Genomic DNA, 26863 nt, shown 5'->3' on the forward strand with positions numbered 1-26863 from the left:
TTATGTTTCTGTGTTTCCAGGTGTGCTGGAGCTGAGATCAGTTCAACCCGGTCAGATAGTCATCAAGGGACTGTCATCGTCTCTCTATCTCTGTGTGGACAGTGGAGGCCATCTGAGGGGACAGGTAAGCAAACTAGAACTACAATACCCTAAAGCAGTGGTTCTCAACGTGGGGTCCAGGGGACCACCAGGGGTTCTTGAAAGGGTTCCAGGGGGTCCCCAGCTTATTGATGAATGATTAAACTTCATCATTGTTTCGTTTACAAGAAGTTAACACAATTAGAGAACGTAGAAGAATGACTTTTTTTATCGTAGTTTCACTGTTATCTCTCTAGTCATGGAATTCTGGACAAATTCATAACAATTGGCTGAGATCCATTTTAATACTTAAGTACTGATATAGTGAGAAACAAAGCAAAAAAGAAATTCGCCCACATGTTGCATTGCCATTTTCAGAGCCACTACACAGAGGCTGACTGCACCTTCAGAGAGCTGCTGCTGGCAGATGGATACACCCGTTTCCTTTCCTCGCACCATGGGCTTCCTGTGTCACTGGCATCAAAACATTCCCCAGAGCGGCACGACCTCCCATTTACTCGATTCTTACCCCTCAGGAATACTTTGACAGTGGAGAGTGTGTCTGAACAGCTACCAAAAACCCAAGAAAATTTCAACATGGACTCAGATGATCCTCTTGGAATGGGCCTAAACTCTGTGGTCAGTCCTCAGTTCTCAGTGGACAAGTAAAGATGAAGGAGAAACACAGAAAATGAATTCCACACTGCACAGGTTCCATAAGTCTATTTGTAGATTCATACAATCTCACTTCGTTGTCCTGGTTGAAAGTATAGATTACTTGATCTTAATTTTAGATTCCAGTTAAATTATGGTGTTGATTAGTTTAAATTCCATTTCTGCAGTGCAGGATGATGATACTGAATTTTTATCCTTTCTGTCTTCAACATCTGAGATGATAATGTTATTCTAACTTATTTGTTGTGTTTTTCATATTGTCTTTTATAAGTTGAATTATATTGACTATCTCTGGGAGCTCATTATTAGTAGTTTGACAGAATGTGTGTATATGAATAAAACATGGCCCATGTTGCCAAATCATGTTGATCTTGATATTCTGGCATGTGAGGCTGATAGTGTTCACTTTTCTCAGGATGTAACATGAGTGGAAAGTCCAAGGAACTTATGAATGTACTATTTCTGTATGACTACCAGAAAAGAAAATACAATTTCTGAATGCAAATAAATGTAATATGATATAATAAACTGTTTAGTTTCATCTCTGCACTTCTGCAACACAGTTAAGAGTATAAATGCAAACACTGAGGCAATGATAAAGCAATTTGATAATGATATATCACACAGTAAAACAAGCCAGGATAGGTCAATTCAGTGAGTTAAAGGAGAATACACCTGCTGGCTGGTCCTAACATTACTGCTGATCTGTCACAGCTCTCATAGGAGAAAGGAGTTGGGAAACATGCTTCTGAGTCTTGTATGTGTGGGCTGGAGTGCTCTCTAGTGGACAAATAAATCATGATATTTATCAGGGCTTGACTCAAGAAGTGGCTGTTCTGACAGATATAAAACAATATGCCCAGTCATGAACACATATTGTCTTGGCCATCTGGTGATTTTAATTATCTATCTTTTGTAGCTTTTGGTTTGGGCAAACCTGAAACATAGTTTTTTGGTTGTATAAATGTATTAAGCCAATGGCACTGTCCTGCAACCTGCATTATGTGAATGTTCTTGAATGTATCAATTGTAGTTTGTTGCTACATTAGAGTAGGTAGCTACACTAGATCGCTATCTAGCTAGTTAGCTTACCTAGATCAATGTTACCAGCCTGGCCTCTCAGCTGAAATTCCTCTTTTGAAAAACCTTGCATAAAAAAGCTGTGCATAACATAACACTTTTTTTTCACCTTGACTTCTGACTGTTTCTTGATTGGTTCAGCAAGCCCAGTTTTCATAATTTAAAAAGTCGTAATAGCTTCACATAGCTCACTTCATCCAAGACTATAGGCTACATGTTTGCTAAAACAAAAATTGTAGAAAATTCTATGTATTTTATTTCCATGTATATTTGTCATGTCAGTGGACAATATTGTAAGTTTTGACACAGACTGATAAGGGCAGGTTATGGCATTTAGTTTACATGTTGGCCTAACTAGATTTAATGACATGATGTTCTTGGCTCTGTTTGATTGGCAAGCAGTTCCAGGTTATCGAGTTTCAGGGTTGTTCTCCTACAAACTGTTTATTTCAGTTTTAAGAGCAGACAAAATGCTTCTCCAAAATGTGCCATTCACTGAGTGTGTAATTACTAACAGTTAACGAACAAACGAAACAAAATATTAAGCCAACTTACACTAGCAATGTTAGCACACATACCGGTCCATGCGTCATCATCCTGTTGTGGTGGAAAGGCTTATGTGTTCCAGTGAACTTGAGAGCAATGCTGCTGGAGGTTACTGTAGCTGCTGGAAAGGTCAGTCATGACCGTACTAGAGTCAAAGACAAACTCAATCTGTCAGGACACTGTGATTAACAGTTGTGTTTAATTGTTGTTCTCCAATTTAATGTATTACATATACCTCATACACTAAATTAACAGTGCAATACCAAACGGCGTACTGATTTAAGAAGGGTTGTGCCAGTAGTATTCCTGTCAGTGGCGTCTTGCGCAGGATCTTGTGAGATCACTCTTCCTATGATAATGACACTTTCCCACTAATCCCAGTAATTATCTGCTCATTTGTGACTGATTCAATTTTGTGGCTGTGAAGTTTACATGACTTGGCAGTTGATTGCTTGTTTTGCTTAAGATGGATTACATGTCTTTTCCAAACTACATCTCCTGGGTAAATCAGCATGCAAAGGTCAAGCTATATCAGCTGTACAAAATATGACCAAAGGGATTTTTAACATGCCAAACAAATAGAAAATGCACTTCATTTACAGCCTACACTGCAAACAGGAGCTCATAAAAGGTTACGTTTGACACCATCTTATCCTTGCGCAATGGTGCCAGGATAAGTTTATTTCTTTTCTGCAAATAATCGCCCCGCTGCTCAACACCTCAACACCACGGGGTACACACAAATAACTTTGCATCTTTTAAGAAAATTAATAAAATAGAATCTTTATTAAAAACAATTATTTCACAATCCAGCAGATAAATACAGGCCTTTGGCATTAGCAATCAAAACGTTCCTCTTTTAACTCCAGTGGGTAACAATGTGTCAAGTGATGCTATGGTGCTATACATTCCTTTTAAAAAGGTTATGCCAGTCATCTCAGGTGAATGGTAATGCTGGCACATAAGCAAAAACTATAGAAATGATCACTTTACAAGTTATTTTAATCTATTTAATCTGATTTCTATGACTGATATGACATATCCACATTGCCAATAAATCTGCTTCCGTTTAAACATTAAGGCACAAAGTGACAGTACTAAGACATTATAGTTTCAAGGCACAGAAATTCACAAAGTTGTTTTCATTCCAAACACTAGCTAATAGGATTAATCATTTACAGCTCATCGGTTCATTCATATCATGACCCTGGAAAGTAATACTCACTCACAGTAATTTATTTTTCTCTTTCTTGCTTATTTGAAACTCTATCATACAAGAGTTGGCTTTTCAGGGACAACTCTTGTTTTTTTCAATGCCGACCCTTGTAGAAATCATGAACACTGTAAGAACATTAAAAGGCAATTAAGGGTTGTCTGGTGTGTTAGTAAGTGTATTAGTGTTATATTTATGATTTCATTTCACACTTTTTACCAGACTCTCTGGACTTATAAACTCCTCTTTATTCACTCTCTTTCATTCATTTTGTCTTTTTTCCTTTGATGTCTTTGTGATAAGGGTGCATAACACAGTCACCCCCTCTGTTACACCTGAGTAACTAGTGGTTCTCTTAGATACATATTCCCCCCTCTGGACTCTCTGCTCTGCCCTGCACACAGTCCACCCAACAGAGTCCCATTCAGAGGGTTGCAGATGCCTTCGATGGCATAATAATCTCCCTCTGGATCCCCGTCCCCTTCCTCTGTGTCCTCCCCTTCCGGCTCCTCATCCTCCCACAGTGAGGTGTTAACGTGGGTGTATTCGGTCCGGTCCTCGCATTCAGTCTCGCGATGGTAGAAGTAGCTAAAGTTGGACACGATGACAGGCACAGGCAGCGAGATGGTAAGCACACCGGCGATGGCGCACATGGAGCCCACCATCTTGCCCCACACCGTCTCTGGGTACATGTCGCCGTAGCCCACTGTGGTCATGGTGACCACCGCCCACCAGAAGGCGTGCGGGATGCTGACGAAAGATGTGTCAGTGTGGTCGGCCTCGGCAAAGTAGATGGCGCTGGAGAAGAGGATGACGCCGATGAATAGGAAGAAGATGAGCAGGCCCAGCTCGCGCATGCTGGCCCTCAGCGTCTGACCCAGGATCTGGAGGCCCTTGGAGTGACGAGACAGCTTGAAGATCCTGAAGACCCTCACCAACCTGATGACTCTGATGATGGCCAAGGATGTGGCTGGAGTGGCGTCATTGTCCTTGGCCAACTCTGTTCCCAGCGTGACAAAGAAGGGCAGGATGGCGCTGAAATCAATGATGTTCATGACGTCCTTGAAGAAGCGCGGCTTACTGGGGCAACAAGCGAAGCGCATGAGGAGCTCAAAGGAGAACCAGCAGATACACATGGTCTCCACCATAAAGAAGGGGTCCTGGAAAACACCGGGCGGAGGGGGCATGGTTTCTGATATGTTCTTTGGATAGGAGTGGTACTTGTAAACGTATTCCTGAAGGGGAGGAGACAGGACAGAGGACAGGGGAAAAAGTAAAGATGTAGTTGTAAAATGTAGCCAATAAGTATTACAGTAACAAGAATCAACTGTAATTTTATAGACACGTTCTTCAAACTGGAGAATAGTGAATTTCAATTTGTCCATTTTCCCTTAAAACAGGTTGATTGCCCCCAAATCGAATGCCAACTTAGTTTATGCTATACCTATTTACTTGTATGTTAATTTCCAAACAATTTCTGACATGTTATCTTTGTGATGTTCTGATAAAGTAATCAATTTTATGAAAAAGAAACATATGATCCACCATCTCATGAGTCAATTTTTTTGCCAACATCATAAAACCGTTTGACATGTATGGCTTCACATTTCAATCATAGTTATGCCAATCTGTCAGTCCACCTGTCTTTCCATTTTTCCCTGTCAGTAAGTCCAAGCACTGTATATTGGCTGTTTTGTTCCAAGTGTCTTACATTTTCCATCAAGTCATAAACTATAAAAAAAAGGATGGTGTGAATGAGAAAATGAGATCTCTAGCATGCCGCAATATGTAATATAAATCAAAGTTACAAGGTGGCTCACTCAAATCTACAGTAACTTATTCCTCATGACTTTCAGTAGCAGGTCGGTGACAGTGTTTATTAATAAAGGCGGACTATCTATGTGTTGATGTGCTCCTAGGGCTCTCCTAAGACTATATATAGCCCCTTGAGATCTCCAAAGAGAAACATGAGATCGCCCCACTACACCACTCCCCATCCATCTCCACCTTCATCGCTATCCCATCACCCTGGCCACTGCAGCCGCGCAACATTGCCAACGCGGTTGGGACTGCCGCTGACTTGGACAGGAGTAGGTTACAGTAGTTTCCTGGCAGCTCCCTTGTGCAAAGGCAGCGGGGCCTAGCGCAGCAGTCCTAGAGGAATGTGTTAACATGACACAACGAATGTCACTTATTCAATGAGACCTTTTCTGTCTCTAGATCTAAGCCTCAGGAAGGTCTCAGCTCACCTTTTGCTATGTGTTCGGTCACTTGTACGACCTTTCGTTAACACACCTGACTGTCTCCTTTCCTTTCTCTCCTTTTTTTTGTATTCCAATCTCCACCCATTTCCCTGTACCCTGTACCCTCCCTCAATCCAAGTGTATCAAATTTAACAGCCGACTAAAATAATCACGCCATAAGCCTTCCTGTGTCTCTCTCTGGTCTGCTTCCAACCATATTGGCCAATAGTTGTCTCCATGTCAATATTTTTTCCTCTTAACACACTGTAGTACTCACCAAGTGTGTGTTTACCTAAACACCTGCTGTTACTGATATCATGTTTCCATTTGACACATGTAGTCACACATCCCATTCAAGACCATGAGGGACATCCAGGTTTGATTTGGGCTTTCTTACAAATTCATTCAGCAGTAAGTCACAGAACTTCACAGCTCTATTTTAACAAGTGACATTGAATGGATTAGTTCCATATTCAACATGGATCCATCATACAAACTGTTGGAAAAAGACTGATTGGTGTTTGGTTCAAAAGAAATGCCCTTTTCAAAATGACACATTGCCCTCATCTATCTTCTCTGTTATCCATCCTACACCTTTGACCCCGAACATATTCAGTACAAAATTTAAAAAAAAGTTTAATTTAATAAAAGTGAAATTGCAGTATTTCACTCTGTCAATGACATCTTCAGTTCTTCCTATTTGCTGAAGTTACCCTCAAGTTTCTTAAAAGGGAGATACTTACCGTCACCTCTCACAATATCATCCACTCCACTTTCCTGAAATTTCAAAACCCTGAAAACTTCTCAACGCTCCATCCTTGACACCTCACTTTATATTCCTCTGAGACTGTCTCACAAGCATACAGTACTTTCTCCACATTCCCTACCTCTCGCATCTCTTTCTCGGTCCTGAAGTCGGGCAGTGTCTCCAGACAGAAGATGAGGATGGACACCACAATGACCATCACACTGATGATGGCGATGATGCGTGCACCTGACGAGGACTCAGGGTGCTCGAACAGCATCCACAGTCTTTTCTGGATTTCGTTGGCTGGCAACGGCCTCTCCTCCTCTTTGGGGAAACCTTCATCTTCCTTGAAGCGGTTCATGATATCCTCTCCCAGCTCGTAGAATGTCAGTTCGTCCATAAAGATGTCCAGCGGTACGTTAGCAGGCCTCCTAAGCCTCCCGCCTGACTGGTAGAAGTAGAGAATGGCATCAAAGCAGGCCCGGTTGCGGTCCAGGAAGAGCTCGTTCCGTAGTGGGTCAAAGTATCGTAACCGCCGTCGGGGGTCACCAAGCATGGAGTCAGGGAATTGGGCTAAGGTGCGAAGCTGAGTCTCATAGCGCATCCCTGAGACATTGATGGCCAGCCTTTCACTCAACGCCCATCCGCTCCTCCACAGCGACCCAGAACGCCGGCTCTCCTTCTTCTCCTTCTCGTTCACTTTGACCTCCTTCTCTCCTTTCTCCTCGGTGTTGAGCTGGTTCTTCAGGTGTTTATCGTTCTCCCCATCGTTATCTTTCTTTCCACCTCCTCCTGCATCTCCCCCTCTGTCACTGCTCTCCATTCCTGTTTGTTAATCCTAGGCCAGGGAATTCTGCACTTCACTGCCCTCTGAATTCGTAGAACAACTGGCCTGAACTGGTCGAACCCTGTCTGAAACCAGAGTGACAGTTCCATGAATGGATTTACTACAAGAGTAATAAGTAAGCAGTTGTTACAGCCTTTTTATGATGAAAAAACTCTACAGATGGCATTAGAAGCAGATGGCTGAAGGGGAGATACTGCGGCAGTGTCTGGCTGTTCAGTAAATACTTTCCATCACAGAGAAAAACACAGACCTTCACTCAAAAACAAGCTTAGACACCCTCTAAAATTTCACAGAAATGTTACTTTAACTTATTTTATTTTTCAAGAACAAAGGTGAACTGTGAAAATGACTAGTCAATGTAATGCACCCCAAAATATTAGACATAACAGGTACTGTTAGTGCATAATTAGCAAGATGAAAAGAGTCACTCACTAAGTGTAAAGCAGCCAATGACAGAGACTAATGGCAGGATGAAAAGTCACATTGTTTGTCTCCTGTGGCTCATCAGGTTGTCTGTCTTTCTCTCTGTCATCATGTCCGTCTGTCCTACACACAAAGTCTTTGTTTGGCTGTCTAGATATGATGGACACTCCACAGATCCCCTACCGCTCCAGCTCACCTCTCACACCAGGTTGTACGCTAACTGTGCTCCCACTTGTTTTCTCTGGGGACATCCACGATCGTGTCTCGTCCCTTGCTGTCTCACGTTGTCCGTCTTGAAATTTTTCGGGAATGCTGTCCTGTTGAAATTCAATCTCTGCTAGACCCCTCCAACCCCTCCCTGTCCTTTCCCACCGTTTTTTTGCTATGGGCTAAGACAACCTTCACCCTCCCTATCAAATGTCACCCCCCCTCTGCCTGGCGCTGCCTGGTGTTACCCTCTCTAACAAGCATGGCGCTCTGCAGGGCTTAAAGAGGTCCCACACTGTCCTTCATTAAGTCAAATCTGTTTGTGTTATTATCTGTGTTAATGTGTGTGTGTTAATAGCTCATTGTTCCTGCATTTGAGACAACTGTTTAGAATAATAAAGTGGCTGTTTAGAGTAATAAAAATAATTGTGTCCCCAGCATTAACTGTTTGATTGCAAAAGATCACATTGAAATTGGTTGGGTTCATCATGAATTAAAGGGGAATTCCACTGATATGGAATTTGGTTAGGTTGGTTAGATTAATATTTTGCAAAAGCCATTTTCTTAAAATTTTCTCAAATTTCCCACGTTTTCTAAAAATCAAAGAAAACACAATCCTTTGACAGCGTGGAATTGTGTTACCGAAGAGGATTTAATAAAAAATCATTCTCATATCTAATATATAGAGGATGTAGTGATCTTGTACAGTACATGTACACATGTACAGTAAAATTATTTTTGTAATGAAAACAAACTAACAAATGACTGATAAACTAATGCCAAGACTGAATCATGCAAACATTCAGATTGATTATTTGCTTGCACTCTTTATCCATGTGAATCCACCAATGCAGACGCTATTGCCAAGACTGCGTATTACCACCAGAGGGAAGTGGTGTATTGACAAAGGAGAAAAATCTGAGAAAGGCCTCTGCCGACATTTCCTCATGGCTGCCTTCACATGCAGAAAAACACACTGCTCACTGGGCTACCGCATAACACATTGCAAAACATATCATGTCATCAATGATGCAATGAATTAGCCTACTTAATATGAATCAGATGACCCTTTGTGTCATGGTGCTAATGAAAAAATAAGCTTAGAAATATATACACCAGGTGGACAAAATAATGGAAACACCCATACATATATGAATATAAAGAATTTAATATGGAGTAGGGCCACTCTTTGCCTTAGCAACACCTTCAACGCTCTGTAGTTTGCTGTTCTCAACTGTGTGTAGTGGGATATTGGACTATTTCCAATAAAATGGTCCGATAAAAGAAGTGGAAATATACCGCAGAACTTGCCATAAAGATTCATTGATAGCCAGATTTTGTCATTGGGGGCCATGGAAGGCGCTGGACTGCGTCCCAGTGTTCATGAAACCACTCTTGAACTTGTTTAGCAGTGTGTATATTGGGGTATTATAAGCTTTGAATATGGGAACGTCATGAGGGAACAGTCTTAGCTCCAAAGTGTGCCATATGTTTTGTGGCATTTAACAAGTATCCTGTTAAGTGTCTGTTCATCTTTGTCAATGGGCTTCGCCTTGCGCCCACTGTTCCTCTTTGCCAATTTAGTTTGTATATGGTTTCACCTTTTCCCCTTGCCACATAAAATAATTCTGCAGTTTTTATGCACCTGCAATTTGAGCACCAACTATGTGGCCTCTTTTGAATTCTGTTAGTTGCCTCATGCTGCTTTGAAAACTCTCATAGAAAAGTGGTCATTGTCAGACCTCCTATGAACCTGACACATACTGCTAATTGGCATTCAAGTTAATATGACTCACCTAAGTTGCTGCCATTATAATTGTGATTCAGTTACTTCAAAATTAAAGTATTTTTTCATGTTTCTGTTATTTTGTCCACTCTGTGTACTTTCCCTTTGTTTTGCCCCCTTTTTTTGTCCCTTGACCTTAATGACTGTATTGGGACTGTCCAAAAACGGTAACAATTTGTCCTCATGTACTCGATAAGGTAACAAAATATTACAGCTCCTTCTGGATTGACTTGTTGGTGTCTGGTGTCAAAGACATTAGACCTTACACTATAGGTCAGATACAGCTATTTGATACTGAGCACTGCAGGGGAGAGCGCTTAAGTGTTACCTCATCATTCTCAGATGTCGTGTCACAGTTACAGTTGAGCTCAAAATTATAGATTGCCATTATAAATCTTAATTTTAGAAGCACAAGATGGCACAATGTCACTCGCTGGCAAAGAGGAAGGGAACTTGACAGATACTGACACCTTTGAAATGTCAATAAAAATACATCTGTCACCTGTCAATTTCTTCAAAAAGGTATTGAAGAATTACATTGCTGTTTTCAAATTAAATCAAATGATATCAATCAATACATATTCATTGTATTGAGTAATCTTGTTCATGACAGGCCAATGAATAGTGATGACTATGACGCTCAATACTGCATGGTACAGTATCAGACTAATTCATCCAATATGCACAGGAACACAGTTTATCAGTCAGAAATCTGACACAAACTGGCACACCATTGATATCACTTTTTCATTTATTTGAAGTTCATTTCAATGATTTTAAGCAATTTTAATGTCTTTGAAAAAGCATCTCATGACTGTTAATCAGTTATTCATTCAAGCTGCTATGGAGATTGGTTCACATTAGATCGCATTGACATTCATACATTTTAAGTCTCAATAGTCGAAATATGTTCAATTATGACACTTTATTGATATGTTTCTATTTTTTTTCTTCAAAATATAAAAAGATAGATCATGAACATTCCATTGAAATATACTTTATACAGTTCTTGATGAGTTGTTCTTTGTGTTCCAACATTTCAAAAATAAAATCCGGCATAAGTCACAACCAGATACTCCAGTGACCACCTCTTCTCCCCGTTTACTCTCCTCCTATGACCGCAGTACAATGGACTAGTACCTAAGTCTGTTTTATATAGTGTGATGGCATGTAAAATGAACATACATCTTTCATCTTTGGAATGCTTACGAGAATGCATGATGTTCGTCTATAATATTAGATGTATGTGTTTTGGTATGACTTGGAGTGTTAATCAATTAAGGGTTAAAATCTGAGATGTGTCAAAAACATAATATCACATTTTTTAAAATTAAAATAAGATATTTAAAAAAATCTATCCACTGTGATAATAACATTTCTTTTAAAACAACTCTATTCTCATCAATTCCATAAATGTACAAATTTTGTGCGGTTAATGTGTTTGCTAAGTCAGTCTATAGCAAGTCATAAAGCCACTATACATGTGGTTGCAATCATCTGGGAGGATACAGTAAGTGTCGATCAGTGGCATTAGTGGTGCAGATTGCATATCCTCAATTCAAACAAAACCATAAACAGAAATCAATGAATGTTTTGGTTATAAACAACAGGCACATAAAGAAAAGGAACGGGATAAGATGGGGGATACCATGGAACACAAGGGCCACATAACACCTTCTGAACACCTGGAGAGGTTATGTGCATTGTAACTACACATACTAGCCTTATGGTTAACAGTGGCACCTGCTTACCATGTAAAGCATTTTTGTTCTTTTGGTTATGCGAGTGTTATGTAGCCCATGTTGATAACATTTTCATAACGGCTTGCAAACAGCTTCTTTAAAAGATAAAACAGACTTAGCACTCTGACATTGTAACTCATTCTGTTCAACATGACTAAATCAAATGGCAGTATTACGCAATAGAAAAGGAAAGACATCTTTTTCAGCCTGGAGTGGGCAGGGCAGTCACAATGTAGAGAATGAAGCAATGGCAAACTCAAACATCAACAATGGGGAAAGAAAACAAAATGACAGTACTTTGTCATACCAAACGTGAACTGCTGGGTGAAGCACAGAGTTTTTGCAAGTGTGCACACCATTGCTGGAAGTTTACCTCTGAAATATTCATAAGCGTCTCACTTTGCGACCCCACCCAAAAGCCATAGTTGCTTAATGCCTTCTAAAATGGGAACTGAAATCAGAGTTTTAAAGGGAAAAGAGAACAAAAAAAATCCCACAGACCATTTTTGTAAGTAGACAAAAGTTCTAGACCCTGTAAAACCAGTGTAGACCCAACAGAATCCTTGAATAGCCTCTCTAGTCTACGTCACGCTTGAGTCTCATCCGCTGGTGAGCCTCCAATTGTAATGTACTAGGGATGGACAGAGGCCCATTCTTCAGCTGCCTGAGCTGAGCCCTGGACCAGCCAGGGCCTAAACCCTCACCTGGACTACCAACCAAGGATGAGGTGCTTGGAGAGCCCACCTTTGACCTACAACAATGAGACGTTTTTGCGCAACACATATTTCTACATCAACCTCCCCTCGGTGGCCACTGGTATCTCTCACCCTCTCTTTCGCTCAACATTTGAAGTACTTCACTGACATCAGTTTGGAAGCTCTGGGTCTTTTTGATGGGTGCTTGCATGACTGTGTTGTGTGCTGTGGTGAGCTGCCAACTGGCCAGCTGGACGATGGTAACTCCATGGGTAATGACGGATGCAAAGACCTGACCACCTAATAACGAAGACGAGCTACCTCTACACACTCATGCTGACACTGCGAGTGTGAGTAGTGTTCAGTTGCCTCTCGAAGGAAGACGTTGCTGCTCTACGACACGGCACAGTGTTCATAGTTATCAGGACTGGATTCATGACAAACAACGAAAGGAGGTTAAGGGGATATGTCGAGACTGTGTTCCCCCTCGAGAGATTGACAATCAAGTCATAATGCATGCGTTTTTTACACATCACTGTGAGGTGTTCACATTATCGTTATCTATATACTAGAATTTATTATGTAAGAAAGAAAATAGCAAACCACCTACATCCACACACACCATCAACACACCTGAGTCCTTTAGAACACACACAAACTTTGGAATGGCAGTTGGTTCCATGCAAACCTGAAATCTCTCTTGACTATTGGCCAATACAGTATCGCTCGTAACCAGTCATTGGTCTTTATTGGATAACGTCAACTCTTGCTCCCATCTTTCTCCTGAGGACTAGTGGAAGAGGACTGCCTATCCCAGTAAAATCCTGCCATGGGACATCCAAGACCCTTACAAATCTCTAAACAATGAGGCATCGAAGACATCCACGAGGATCTCCGTTTGCCCTGCTACAATCATATGACAACTCTTGTATATTATTGCCAAAGGAAAAAAGCAAACTTTGTATATTAATCAACCAGTCAAACTTGCAGTATGGAGAGCTGTTGTTTTAGAACTGCTGCTGCTGCTACGATAGTTGTGCAAATGATTCAAGGGAGGAAAACATGGAGTTTGCGAGTGATAACAAAGGGTAATATCCCTTGCACAAATGCTATAGTTTGGTGAAGTCTTGAATGATCGCTTTTGATTGAATGGTGTGGTGTTCAAAATATACTGCTCGATGCATTACAAATGAAAACAATGGCAGCGGTCCAAAACATTGGAATGAGGAATGTGGGGCAGTAGTAGCAGAGAGATTTCATCAAACAAAACATAGTTCAGGGTGTACTTTGCAAACATACATGTTTCAATATTCACATTTTTTTTACTTTTCAAAACAAAATATAGCTCTTCTCTTTCATTATAATCTTTTTTTAAAACATTAATTGCATATAACATTTTTTTAAATTCATTTTATATATATTTTTTGTATCTCTAGCACCCTTGTCTTCAACTAAGGGCTTGCAGAAAAGACAGTCATGCAGAGTAGTCATGCTGGTAAACAAAGTTACAAAAATGCATTATCTTTTTTTCATTTGTTTATCTCAGCGTCCATCCTTTGTCAACCCCATGTCTTTCTTTACAGGCAAGAGTCTGTCATCGCTCATTGTCTTTCAGAAAACACTTTTCCAGTGCTTGTGGGGAAAACGACTCTCACCTTTGCCCACCCCTCATGACAAACAAATTCTCTTCCCATCTTTCCCCAAGACTTTGACTCCATTTCATGATGCCAAATTTGCTATTCACATTTGCATCTGATTTTTTTTTTTTTCTTACATTCTGGCCCCCTTTCTGCTAACGAACCTCCTCTGAAGCCATGGAATAGTTGATTTGTTTATCAAAATATAGATTTGTTCTCTTTGTACACTTCCTCACTTGCTTTCACTCCACTTGGTCCATTTCTTCTGAGTTTCCCCTTTGCTCAGGGGCTCCCCTGGTGGGCCATCCTCATCTTGATGTCGACTTGCCCTTGAAGCAGTCGTTGGCAGCACGGGGGACAAGAGAGAGATGGGGCAGTATGCATCTGGGGATACTTGTGCCTGATTGGCAGTGTAGGCCTTTGTGTTAGGGGGAACGTTTGTCTGATTGGTCCCTTTCAAAATCATAGCACTGAATCGCCAGCTAATGGACACTTTCATGTGACATAAAAAGTGTCCTTGTGGTAGAGGCATCCTTTGTAATTTAGCTAGGCCCCCCCTCTTGTTACTGACGAAAGAGTGACAACGGTCTCTAGGACTTTGAGCTTTGTCTCCTTCAATCAGTCTGTGCACTGCTCATGATTGATGTGAGCAGTATGTCAGTCAGACATGGGAAATACAGTTGTGTTTTTTACATGTGCATAAGGGGAGGGGGCTTTGTTAGTGGCAGTTAAAGGACTCACTCTGGAGTTCTTTTAGAGGAATGATATTTTCTACTTTGTATCAAACAGAGGCAATGGCAGGAATCGGGGCGAGTTCAGACTTCACCCTAACTGGAATATTCGTCCTAATCTACAATACATTACAGAAGGTCATCCAGCAAGTGCATGCCACAGGACCTTTGGTATCCCACGTGGATTCTGGGGAACGTACATGTCAGTACATGAGAGATAAAGAGAACAAGTCTTTTCCCACCAAGTTCCTTTAGTGAATGTTTCATGTGAATCTAAATAGAAATGCCATACGAGACCTGTTTGAGTTGATGCTACATGTGCTTCATTCATTCATCTTCACAATTAGTGCTGCGGTTTTTGATTATCTCAGTATGTGTGGGGAGGGCAGTGCTTTTGAATCTGATGGAAGTGAATGGAAGACAAAGATTTACCGGCAAGCATGACTGCTCTACAAGTTATAAACTTGAATGAGGAACTATTGTATGGGTCTTATTTTATATTTCATATATCACTTGACTTATTTTTCACTATTTTCTACAGAATCCAACAGTTTTTGGAATGTTGAGTGTTTTAATGAGAAAGACCGATCCTTTGTCTCTCATGTAGTCTATATTGTTTATTTTTATAAGGAAGGAACCCAAGAGGAAAATGACATCTAAAAGATCCCTTGAATGCATAAATTCCTCTCTCTTCAAACTGTTGATGGATTAAGTCAAGTTATTTCCCAGCCAACAAATGCTACAGTATGTTAGCAGAGATGCTACATTGTTCATTCAGTCCTTTGTGAAGACGAGTGGTTATTCGGAAACTTGTTAAGTTGCTCAGTTGTTCAGCACTGTAGATGGTACTGTAGTTGGTCATCATACAAGACGGCAAATATGTTGTTGTCAAAGTGATGTCATCTGGAATGTGTTATCAGGAGTCCTTTTCTCTCCCAAAGTGTGTCAGTGCAATGCTCAGTCAGTTTGCCGAAAAAAAAATGTGGTCAGTCAGACGGTTGTCAAAAGTGTGGTCGGAGTTCCGAGAGGCTGCTTTGGTAACAACGTGAGGAGCAGACCACATGTTTTGTTTTTTTCATGATTAACCTCTGGTCTCTCTCTTGTCACGCCAAAGATCTCCTTTAAACTGTCCATCCGTGTCACACCTGTCGCTTATGTGGCTCCCGCCGCAAATTTGTGATTACCGGTAACTGACTCTTCTTTAGAGAGAAGGCGAATGCTAGAAACTTAACACTGTGAAGACAAGAACAGAAAACCATTAATACTCAGTTCACAGAGCATTTCTACTTATGTTTTGTCAAATTGAGTACATCTAAACTTAATATTAACAGCTAGCATTTTGTTTAGATTGATTTATAGCAGTGTATAACCAATATAAACCAATCTCTACTGTCATTTGACAATTTTACTTTTTTCATAATTGGAATTAGCCAATTACATGAATGTCCATGAAATGGTTTCATTCTTTCATTTCATTTCAATGTAACTAACATTATGGACAATAGGGAAATAATCAGGGATTACCATTACCTGTACACTGCTGGTTAACTGTGCATGTGAGAATGAAATGCACAAATTTGAACTGCAATGACAACTCTAGTACAACTACAGTAACAGTCTACCCCCAACATACAGACAGGAAAGCAGGCACATAAAATATCCTAAAATGACAAAAAACATAAATGGCAACAGTAAAATTGGTGTCTGACACTTTAAGAAAGTCAAACAATAAACTGAATGAAACAAGCCGCCAGCCACCTGACCGGCACCATGCTCTCCACGCTCCCAACAATCAAAACAAATATAGTCTTCTTCTTTACAAGAGTGGCTTATCTACATCAAGTTTTGAAGTGAAAAGTTGCTCTTGACCAAATAAAAGCATTTATCAAAGAGAAGATGAACAATTCTTCAGTGATGTGCTTGTGTGTGTGTGTATATGGTGTGTGTACATGTGTGTGTGCGCGCAAATAGTTTCATTTGGATGACGCATGCACAGTATATGGCAGTTTATGACAGACGGACACACATACACATACTGTATGCTATTCTTTGAAGTTTGCACATCTCAAATAGGAATTATTATACAGTAAAGCAAACAGTGGAACTACGCAGTATGCTGACGCCATTTCAGGAGCGTTAAACCTCCAATAAAGCCATCATGCCCACACATGCAAATTTAAGAAAATGCTTGTCAACAACAGCAGGTTTTTAATTCCTCACCTACAGTTATGGAAAACAATTCTTATATCACATGTGCTGGCATGGTGCATTATTTATGGATAGGTTAAACACTTCTGTTGCAGTCTCACCAGCATGAGTGTTGAACATCAACCCACAACACAAACATTATCCTTTGTCACTGCTACCACTTTAGCTCTTCTCATCTGCTCTTCGTTTCATCTCCCTCTTCTTCTGTCAATTTCCATTGTGTAATAGCTTCTTTTCTGCAGAGAAAACCTGTTTGTAAGACACCACTCATACTTTGTTAAAGGCCAGTTGTACAATGTATATGTTTTCCTAAATCCCATTTGACTGTTAAAAAGAAAAAAAAGAAGTGTTTTGTAGCACTAATGGTTAAGGAGTAAAAATGTTAAGACCTGAGCCTGCATTTATTTTTTAATAGATAGTAGGGTTGGAGTAAAATATTTCATGTGGCTTTATTAAGGAGAATAATGGGATCAACTGTGCTTCTTCTGGTGTTAAATTAAAAGAATACACCTATTTTTCAGCAAAGCTCTTTGATCAACTTATCTGTGCAACAAAAACACTGGTAGCAGTTTTTCTGTGTCCAGCATCAAATTAGTTTGCTATAGTCCATGCTAATCATTTAGCACACTATGTATTTAATTGACATTACAAGCTATCTTAGGAATTGTCTTAAAGCGATAGCATATACGCCATAACACTCAAAACACTGGACCCACAAAGGTGTAACTGCTACCAATCTTCTCATCCCACAATTAAAAGTTAATCAAACAGCTTTTGCAGAAAGGTTAGTGTAATCCTTTGATAATAGAATAAGCCACAGTGAAAACAGCCACAGTCTCCTTTTCATCACAGAAATTAGAAGACTGTACTTGCAGTATGTTTCCACACCATGAAGATTCTGCTGAATTTGTTTAAAGCTGCATTTACTATGTTGGTATCATTAGTTATTATATCTGAGTGGATCAAACCAAAAGAAAGTCTCTTTGTAATGTTTCTTTCTCAAAGCTGCACATGTACTGGCCATGATTTTCAGGATGGATTAACCTCATACATTTCTATATTTATATTTACATTCGTATTCAATAAAATACAGTGCATTTACTCCATGTAGAGACTCCATATGTTGCCCAAACAAACAAGACAGGACCATGAACTAATTCAGAATAAAACATTTTCCCTGTAAGTTGTCATTACAGCTGAATTAATAATGTTACGCTTTTGAAATCAGACACACAAATCCACCATATGATATAGAAATGGTACAGCATAATTCATGAAAAACAACATTGTTTTTGAAAATGCACAGGCACCATACCTATGTATGCATAACCCCTAAACCGGGTTCTTTCAGTCAGGTTAGTTAGTTTGGCAACCAGATGAATTTAGTCATTCACAGGATAAGCTTTTCCAATGAATTATAAGTTGAATCTTTTCACCTTATTAGAATCAGTTGCCATGAAACTTCTTGTCACACACTGACAAAGTATACGTAGAAATATGCATTTCATATGATTTTAATGTATTCACATGTGTAGATACAGATATGTACATATTCAATTATAACCACTGACCTATCAAGCATTGCTTTGAAGGTGTAGCTAGTTAAATCTAGCTAGTTTGCATGAACTCCTAAATTGACATCAGAGCCTACAGGGGCCTCATAGAGGCACTTTCAACATCTGCCTGTTTTGTTTATTTAAACAATGTTTATTTCAAAGTGTCCTAGGTGATTTGCATTGGCCACAACAATGTGATATGACTTTTCAGTCCCAAATGAAACAAAGTTTGGACATTCCTCTGATCCCTTTTGATACATTACATTGCTAATATGAACAAATACAGTACTTTTATTATCACAAATGTTAAAACTAAAATGGTGATGTGTGAGATTATATGATTCCTCTAACCATTATCAATTATATAACCCATTGACAATTGATTGTAACATTAAAGAAAAGCATTCCATTGCAGATAAATGAATGGACATTTTCTTTGACTTTACAGAAAATATACAGTACATTCCAAATAAAGTGGCAAACCAGTAGCATTCAGATGATCTACACACTGTAACATCATACAGTATGCGTGTGCGTTCAAAAGGTTTAATGAGGTTTTGTGCACTGACAGAAGTGATGCTAGCGAAAATGCTAACTTTATACTAAAATTGAGGCAAACCCAATATTGTGTTTGCCCTATACAGCATGATATGTTGTGCTACAGTTTTTTGAAGCAAAACATATCTCATTACTATACACTGTAGTGGATCCATTTAAATTGTTAACAATCAAATTGATGACTCAGTGTTTTTATGATGAGCGAGCATTAGGGTTAGACCGATATATATGTTTGATGATATATTGGGCCGATATTGGCCTTTTATTAAATATCGGCTATTGGCCTATGAATGTCTTCCACCTCCGATATGAAGCAGGTTCCTCCCAGACCACAGCTACATAAATAGTGTCTAAAAAAACCTGCACTGAAATTATTCATTCATTAATTGTTCAATAATCATTTTGCAAATTAATTCATCATGTAAAAACCTATGTTTCCCATTCCATTGAAGGGGAAACTCTGCCTTAAGGAGCTGGTAACCTATCTAAAAAAATCATTATTATGGGTCTCTTTGGAGAGTTTTAGTGTCCCATGATGGTCTGAATGCTGTTTCAGAGGTTTTCCACCCTGCCAAGAATAGAATTCTGGGGGAAACACTGAATCTTTGTAATTTTTTGGCATGAAAATGGTCAAATGTAAAGATATTGAGTATCGGTACAAAATATCAGCAACCTCAGCCTATAAATATCGGTACCACCCTTCACAAACCAATATCAGTCGAAGCCTAGCAAGCATTACTTCTTGCAGTGTAAGCGTATGATCTATCATGAATGAGATACTCAACTATAACTTTTTACAAACCTCTCACATTTCTGTCAACAACAGATTCAAGCAAACATTCAAGTCATGTCATAGCTTTCGTCTTAAATCATAATACTGCATATCTAAACTCAGGAAGTTTAAGGGTCTGGAAGACAAAATGGAAACACTTTTCTGATTGTAGAAACATGGAGTGCTACAGTAAGGACAGTGGAATCGGGAGCCGATATGTCATGTCTGTCCCTAAAGACATTATCCAAGTACTCTGCATTTACACCTGTAAATTATTATTTGTTAGTTCTAAAGCACTTACAAATTTTCCTCATGATTTGAGAAGTCATACTACATGTCTGTTTGTTGAAGAACTTAATGACAGTGAAAACATTATTCCTCTGTTGACAAATATTTTTTCTTCAGACACTCAGTGGTACAGAAAAGTCATTCCTTACAATGAAATACACATTACCAATACAAGTGAAGTAAATATAAAACCATTACAAAACTAAAATTATTACTATCATAAAACTAAAAATGGCAGCTACAACATCAAAAAGTCTATAGGACCAGTAAGACAAGACCGACTTGAATCAAAACAAGACAAATGGCTCATGTCATTGTAATACTGTCAATACATTTAGATCATGAACATCTAAATCAAAGATAAGTAGACTGCCTAATAAGTCTGTGCATTTTCAAGATTAAAAATAGATTTGCATATTTACATATGTATGTGCACAGCATGTTTCCAGCATTAATGTAATATTGCATGTATATTGCATATGTGAATATGTGTAATTAATTTATAATGTTTTTTGCTTCATCTTTTGACATAATCATATCTGTTTTCATATGAGGATGGCAATCTGAGGGAAGACCTCAGTGGACGTTTTTAGAAACAATAAAAAGCTATAAGTTGCTTAAAGGAGATAAGAAATGGATAGTGTTTATTCTGATTCGTTGACTGACATGTTCATCTGTTTGCATCATATTGTAACTATTGTCATACTCTTAGTATTTATAATGATTGTTTTTTTTTGTAATTTTTATTTTTAGTGTTTTTTAACTAACTGCATTTAAATCAAAGAGCAAAAAATAATGAAAAAGTAAAAAAGAAAACAAAAAGTGAAAAAGAAGCAAAACAGATATTTAGAAAAACTAAACATCCTTTGTTAGAAATATTTTTGATGATGGCTCAGCCAACTATGGGTTGGAATCACATGTTCAGTTTTTGATAATGATAACGCTTGATCTACAGTATATGTGTTGTAATATGAACTGTGTCTTATGTAGAATGCACACATGCAAGCTCATTTTTTATTTTAAATGTTAGTAAAGTAACATTAACTGTTAGTAAAGTGCTTGTATTTGTGATAGCTAGTATAGTCTATAATTAAATCTGTATTAATCTACATATAACTTGATAAGTACATTTATTGTACTTATAAAAATCTTCTAAATTATTGTGTTAAATTTTCAAGTGGCTATCATTTTCATTCTCTCAAATCACCATACTATCTTTCATTTACATGGTTGACCTCATCAGCATTCGCCTCTACACTGTGAGGTAACATTTGGACAATTGCACATATGGGATCATATAGCAATGTGAAAAACAATTTTAATATGTTTTTAATGCCATGGGATGCTTAACAGCTGAGATAGCTCTTATGGTACAGTACTTGTACGTTTGTATGCTTTTGACATAAGTGTTAATCTTTTTGACATCGCTTCGCTGTGTTGCCGTAAACTACCAACACAAAGTGTCCAATGACGTCACACCGAAAGTGATACAAAATGAAGCGCTGAATGCATGTTAGTTCTTAATACTGAGACTTCTAGGGTCTGTTCTTTTTACTAAGAGCTTGAGAAGAATACCAAAATGGTGTCTACACTGTACATACATTAATATTCACATGTGACAAATAAAGTAGAAACCTATTCAACATCAATCTAATCTATAAATGTATTTTTTTTCTTTGGCTAAATGAATTTAGGTATCTTGTTTCATGGTCATATCTCTGGACAGTATTGTGAATTCAGTTTTGTTTGGTCCAAAAAGCACAAAAACAGATATCCATCTACACACTTAGTTCTAAGTTTTAAAACCTAACTGTGCACATGTTTTCATAATGTTTTTTTCAGCTTTAATAATATGCTATTTCATTTACTAACCAATCCAAATATTTTTTTTGCACATTTTTTATAGTAATTCAAAATAACAATGTATCTTTAAAGCTAAAATTTGTAACTGACCCCATCAGCTAACCTGACGCATGCATCATAAACCATTGGATTCACAAGACAAGAGGTCATTCTCTCTACATTCAAGATCATTTTATGTTATTGCTATTGTTTTTGCGCTGTGTACAATCCTACTGGAGGCATCAATGCGTTCTGTCCATAGCTAATCCATTGCATCTTTCGTCATCCAATCAGTGAGCTTCCTTTCTGCTACAAAATGGAGGGGATGGGGGAGCGGCAGCGACGCAGCGGTCCTGGGGCCTCATAGGTTTCAAAGGGGGGGCTAGTGATAGGAGCGAGGCGCAGTGACGACCCAGCCATTCCCGATATGTTATTTAGACTGCGAGATTTCTCGTAGCCAGTTGCTTTAAGGAGAGAGTGGTAACCGTTGCCCGATTTTGTATTTGATTGTATTAGGTTATTGTTGTATATCATGTCCAAATAAAAAGGAAATCATAAGTTGAAATGTTTGTACATGTAATGACAAAATTCCCATATTGAGGTAGATTGAGTGTTACGTGAAGGTTACATAGCATTGAAACATGAACATGAGGTTTAGGATGTTATCAGATGAAATCAAAATGAAAAGGAGCACATTAGTGAAAAGAATAAATTGAGGATAAAAGATTGTAAATGTTACGAAATCATAAAATGTTAAAGACATATAAAGGACAGACGAGGACAGACACAGAGACAAGACAAGACAAGACAGGACAAAACAAGAAAATGCGAGTTATGATTTATGTCATTCATTTTTTTTTTCAAAACAGAAAAGCAAAAGGTTCTTAGATAATCAGAAGTTTAACACCTACAGTAGGCCAGTTGAATAAAGCACCCGACATTTTATCATGTGAAAATCATGCGAAAAGTCTATGTTCAGGTGTTTTAGACAACTACTCGGCCAAAACCATACAGTTTTAGACAAACACACAGCAGCAAATACACAATGCTGAGATATCACTGACATGAGTGTTGACCAAATGAAGTTTTGAGGTGAATGAGCCTAAATAAATACCACTAACAAAACTGTGCATTATGCTTTATTGTCTCATTTTTTAATTAAAAAATTGGGTGCTTCTGCTTTAGGTTCCTGACAACTTCACATGGCCAACACAAAAATGGCCTCCCTACATTCAAAATCACTTCTTGTCCCCGGTAATCGCATCCTGTAATGGAGATCAGTTCACATTTCGTGTACAGTGGGAAACGACACACGGTAAGACTGATTTACTGACAAAATTCAGTTGTGCAAGTGATACTGCACTGCTGAAAGGATGTACACACTAACCAATTGTGTCTAAGTTACAACACATCAGCCTTTGTGTCCTTTCCCTCTGTATTTCTGGTGCGTAACACAGGGCAAAGCATGCAGACGTTGAACTCCCCCTGCAGGGAGCAGCCAGAGAGAAGATAGTGCTGTGCTGACGAAGTGTTGTTGGATCAAGTGAAGTGGAAAGCACCATTGGTAGGTAGTAGATGGCTGCCCTAACAATGGCTAACTGACCAATAATGGGTGGAGTTGCGTGGTCTTTGTTAGGAATGTGCACTATTAGCTGAAATGTCATTGTATAAATTATTGTAAAGCTGTAATGCTAACACAGCTTGTGACCCAAAATTATCAAGTCATATTAAGTGTTTATGCCAAACTCCAACCATCATGAGGCCGACACCCACAAACAGACAACAAAGAACAACACCCATTGGTACAGTATGATGCCCTTTGTGCCTTCCTGCTGAAATGGAAAAATAAGAACTTTACTGTGGCAACATTGTAGTGCACAGTGGCCAACTCAACCACTCTACATTAAGCATCACTCGAGTCAACCATAAATAAAAGTCCTCTTTTTTTATTCTGACTAGCTCAGGCACATTAGTCGGAAGGCAACGCAGTAAAATATTGATGATGCATTTTCACCGGGTTTCTTAGACGCTGGACGTCACACAAACATTTCTAAAGCGCCGTCTGGCCAATCTGAGTCGCTGCTCCTTGCTTAAGTTCAGTTTCAGAAGCATTTTGTCCAAACCTCCCTTTTAGGCAAACCTGACGACTCCTATATTGTATCTATAAAATGTAGACCATGTCAAGAGATTGAATGAAGCCATGTTTGTGAGGTTTCCTGTATCGTATCAGTGTTTAGGGGCAACAATAAGAAGGAAGAGGGACAAGATGCAGAAACAACCTAATCCCTTCTTATAACACTACTAAAGCAATGCTCAGTGGATATAGCCTAAAAAAATTATCTTAAAACACAAAAATCTAACCTAACCTATACTGATTAATTCACTTCTCTGGCTCAAAAATGGCAATGTGTAATATATTTAAGTTGTTGCATCCAATAGATTCAGTGCTGGAGCTTTGATGAGGCAAGTCAAGTAGCTTCAAGTTATACTTCTGCTGTTAAAATAAGTTAAAAAATAAATTCCCAGACTGATCTTTGAAGGAGAATACTATAGGCCTAAATTTTGATAATGTAGTTTTAGACAGTTCTTAATTTCACAGTAGATGAACAATTTTTAAACAGGAAAATGTAGATCTTTAGATTTCAGATAGGACAAAACATTAAAATAATTCAGCACTTAGTTGTGTTCTAAACTGTTACGCTAATGTCCCTACAGCTCATTTGAGGGTTTTTAAGTCAGCTGATGAAAAGTTACAATTTGTATGGGATTAAAGTTAGCAATGCTATTTGCCAACTTCTAGTCCTTTTCAGTGCTAAGGCTATCAAGCATTTGTTTTACTTTTACTTATGTGCTACCTTTGATTACCAATGACGAATGGCCCTTGGATTTGAAGTACGCATCAAACGCGGGAGTTCACAAAAATAGCGTCGGGCAACCCCGTACATCAAGCTACGACAAAAGCTTTTTGATACTACCCAGAAATTCCTTTGGATCTTCTTTTTTGTGCTAAGCAGAAATCAGCATGCAGCATGCAAAATGGAGAGAGGAAGAAAGAAAGAGAGGAGGAACACGCATACACACTGCTCACGTGAAAAAATATCTAATAGCACTATGTTTCGAACCGAACTAAACTTTAATACCACGAACAAAGATGATAACATTTATAGTATTTAACTCTCGCTTACGTGCAGGACCTGTCCCTTTGGGTAAATGTCCTTTATTTGGCACTTTGTAATATAATCTGGGACCAGCTATTTGTAACACTTGTCAGGTGGAATATGAGAAAGGTATGGATGACACAGAAAGAGTTTGTCCTGTCTATTGATTAGATCAAAGGTCAAACTGATGATGTGATGTAGAGTAGGCAGTAACATGGTGATTTACCAAAAGCTGATTCATACATTAATCCAGGTATAGAGGTATTGCTTGGTAAAATTCAAGATATTTCTTAAGAGAGGTTGCAGCAAACGACAATAACAATACTAACTGAGTTAATTTTGTCTGAGCCACTGCAGTCTGTCAGTGTCTACTACTTGCTTCTGCACAGTGAGTGAGTCTATCTACAACAGCATCAACACGGTGTTGAGTGTGTGCTGTGGGATTCTCTACCAGGGGAAACGGCGAGTCTTCCTGTCGCTGTATTCAACGATGACATAATTCCTAGCCAAAGTCACACTTAATTTACACTATGGAGAGAGCATGTACCTACCGACAGTCAGACTTTAGTTACACTTGCACTGCAGTGGCGGCCTGGGAATGGGATGGAGAATGAGTGTTAATCACAGAGGGAGAGGGTTATGGTGGAGGGATGGGGGGGGGGGGGGACACAGAGGAACAGAGAGAGTAAAATGTGCAAATATTCAGGCCAGACTGTTTACCAAGAAAATAGACATCCTGGAATTTAATAGGTGTGATCGAAATATAGGACAGAATTTGACAGAATTTTAATAGTCCCGGTATAACCTCTATTGTGGCATATATGTAGAGGGCAAAGAACTACCTGACCGCCGCTGTTGCTTTGACCGTTTTGGGGAGCATAAATGCTTAAAATTCATGTGAGAATTCACAAAAGCATTATAAATTCATGGCTCTGTGCTTGCTTTAGGTAGCGTTATAAAAGGCTTCAGCACAGGAATTGCTGACTCTGGTAAGATGCTATTCTTGAGTCCAGAAGGCATGGCCACATACTGTATCATATTCTTACATGAGATCAATTGCTTGTTAATGATGGTGCAAGCTCATGTTACCCATAATTAGATGTATTGATCTCTTCTTGACCATAACAGAAGCCGCAATGTGCTCAGTACATATCTGGGATGTCTTTTGGGGAAACTACACAACATGCTGTTCTGTGTCTTCTTGTTATTTAGGTCATGTACAGTAGTATGTGCGTCAGCTATCATCATTTCAGTTGAAAACGTTCAATATTTCATATATATCATGCACTATTTTTATTAAAAATAAGGTAAAAATCTGTCCCAGGCTTAAATATTTGCACAGTGTTGTGATGGAGAGACATGGTGGGAAACACAGCGGTATTGTTACAGAAGTTAGAACATGCAGGAAAATGTAGAACATACAATTTTACAATGTGGAGGAAAATCACAGACTACTTAGGGAGTACAATGAGATACAAGATGACACTGACAAGTGTTACCACATAAAACATAGTTTCAAACTAACTGTACCAGAAAGGTTTTCACAAGGTAAAATTTGAGTCAATTTCTTTCAGTTGGGTTTAGCCTCTGGTACTGTGCCTGCCATCTTTCCACTGAACATAAATATCTACTTTACCAAACAAATCGTTTTGCATCAGCACAGAAACAAAGAATAGATAGGCAGTAGTGGCCAGTAAGTGAATTCTCTACTATCAAAACTTTCAGCTCTACAGAAATGATTTGACTGAAAAGCTATCCTAACCTAAACATGCATCATAAATCTGATTAGAAAAGAAACATTTAAAAAAAGATGAGATGGGGATGGAGAGC

At 38.8% G+C, this 26863-nt stretch overlaps 3 protein-coding genes across 4 annotated transcripts in view; 1 reads left to right on the forward strand and 2 right to left on the reverse strand.

The window, feature by feature from the left end:
- Positions 1-747, forward strand: part of fgf21 (fibroblast growth factor 21) — a 1471-nt gene extending 724 nt beyond the window's left edge. Inside the window, exons 3-4 of the mRNA XM_071519450.1 lie at positions 21-124; positions 457-747. Coding sequence (XP_071375551.1) covers positions 21-124; positions 457-747 — 395 coding nt within the window. The remainder of the gene's footprint in view (positions 1-20; positions 125-456) is intronic.
- Positions 748-3921: 3174 nt separating this feature from the next.
- On the reverse strand, positions 3922-7406 carry LOC139644057 (potassium voltage-gated channel subfamily A member 7-like). Its single transcript, XM_071519431.1, has 2 exons — positions 6723-7406; positions 3922-4827 (listed from the first exon to the last, which is right to left on the reverse strand). The coding sequence occupies exons 1-2, from the start codon at positions 7404-7406 to the stop codon at positions 3922-3924; spliced, it is 1590 nt and encodes a 529-aa protein (XP_071375532.1).
- Positions 7407-10601: 3195 nt separating this feature from the next.
- LOC139644056 (voltage-gated potassium channel KCNC1-like) overlaps positions 10602-26863 on the reverse strand; it is a 51768-nt gene continuing 35506 nt past the window's right edge. For both annotated transcript variants that reach the window (XM_071519430.1, XM_071519429.1), the window contains one exon: positions 10602-15884. In XM_071519430.1, the coding sequence (XP_071375531.1) occupies positions 15871-15884 (14 nt within the window). In that variant the 3' untranslated portion in view covers positions 10602-15870. The remainder of the gene's footprint in view (positions 15885-26863) is intronic.

The sequence above is a fragment of the Centroberyx affinis genome, unplaced genomic scaffold (genome assembly GCF_046629955.1).
Source record: "Centroberyx affinis isolate AG114_WGS23_722 - 3 ecotype Tasmania unplaced genomic scaffold, CSIRO-AGI_Caff_v1 ptg000697l_1, whole genome shotgun sequence".
Classification (NCBI taxonomy): Eukaryota; Metazoa; Chordata; class Actinopteri; order Beryciformes; family Berycidae; genus Centroberyx; species Centroberyx affinis.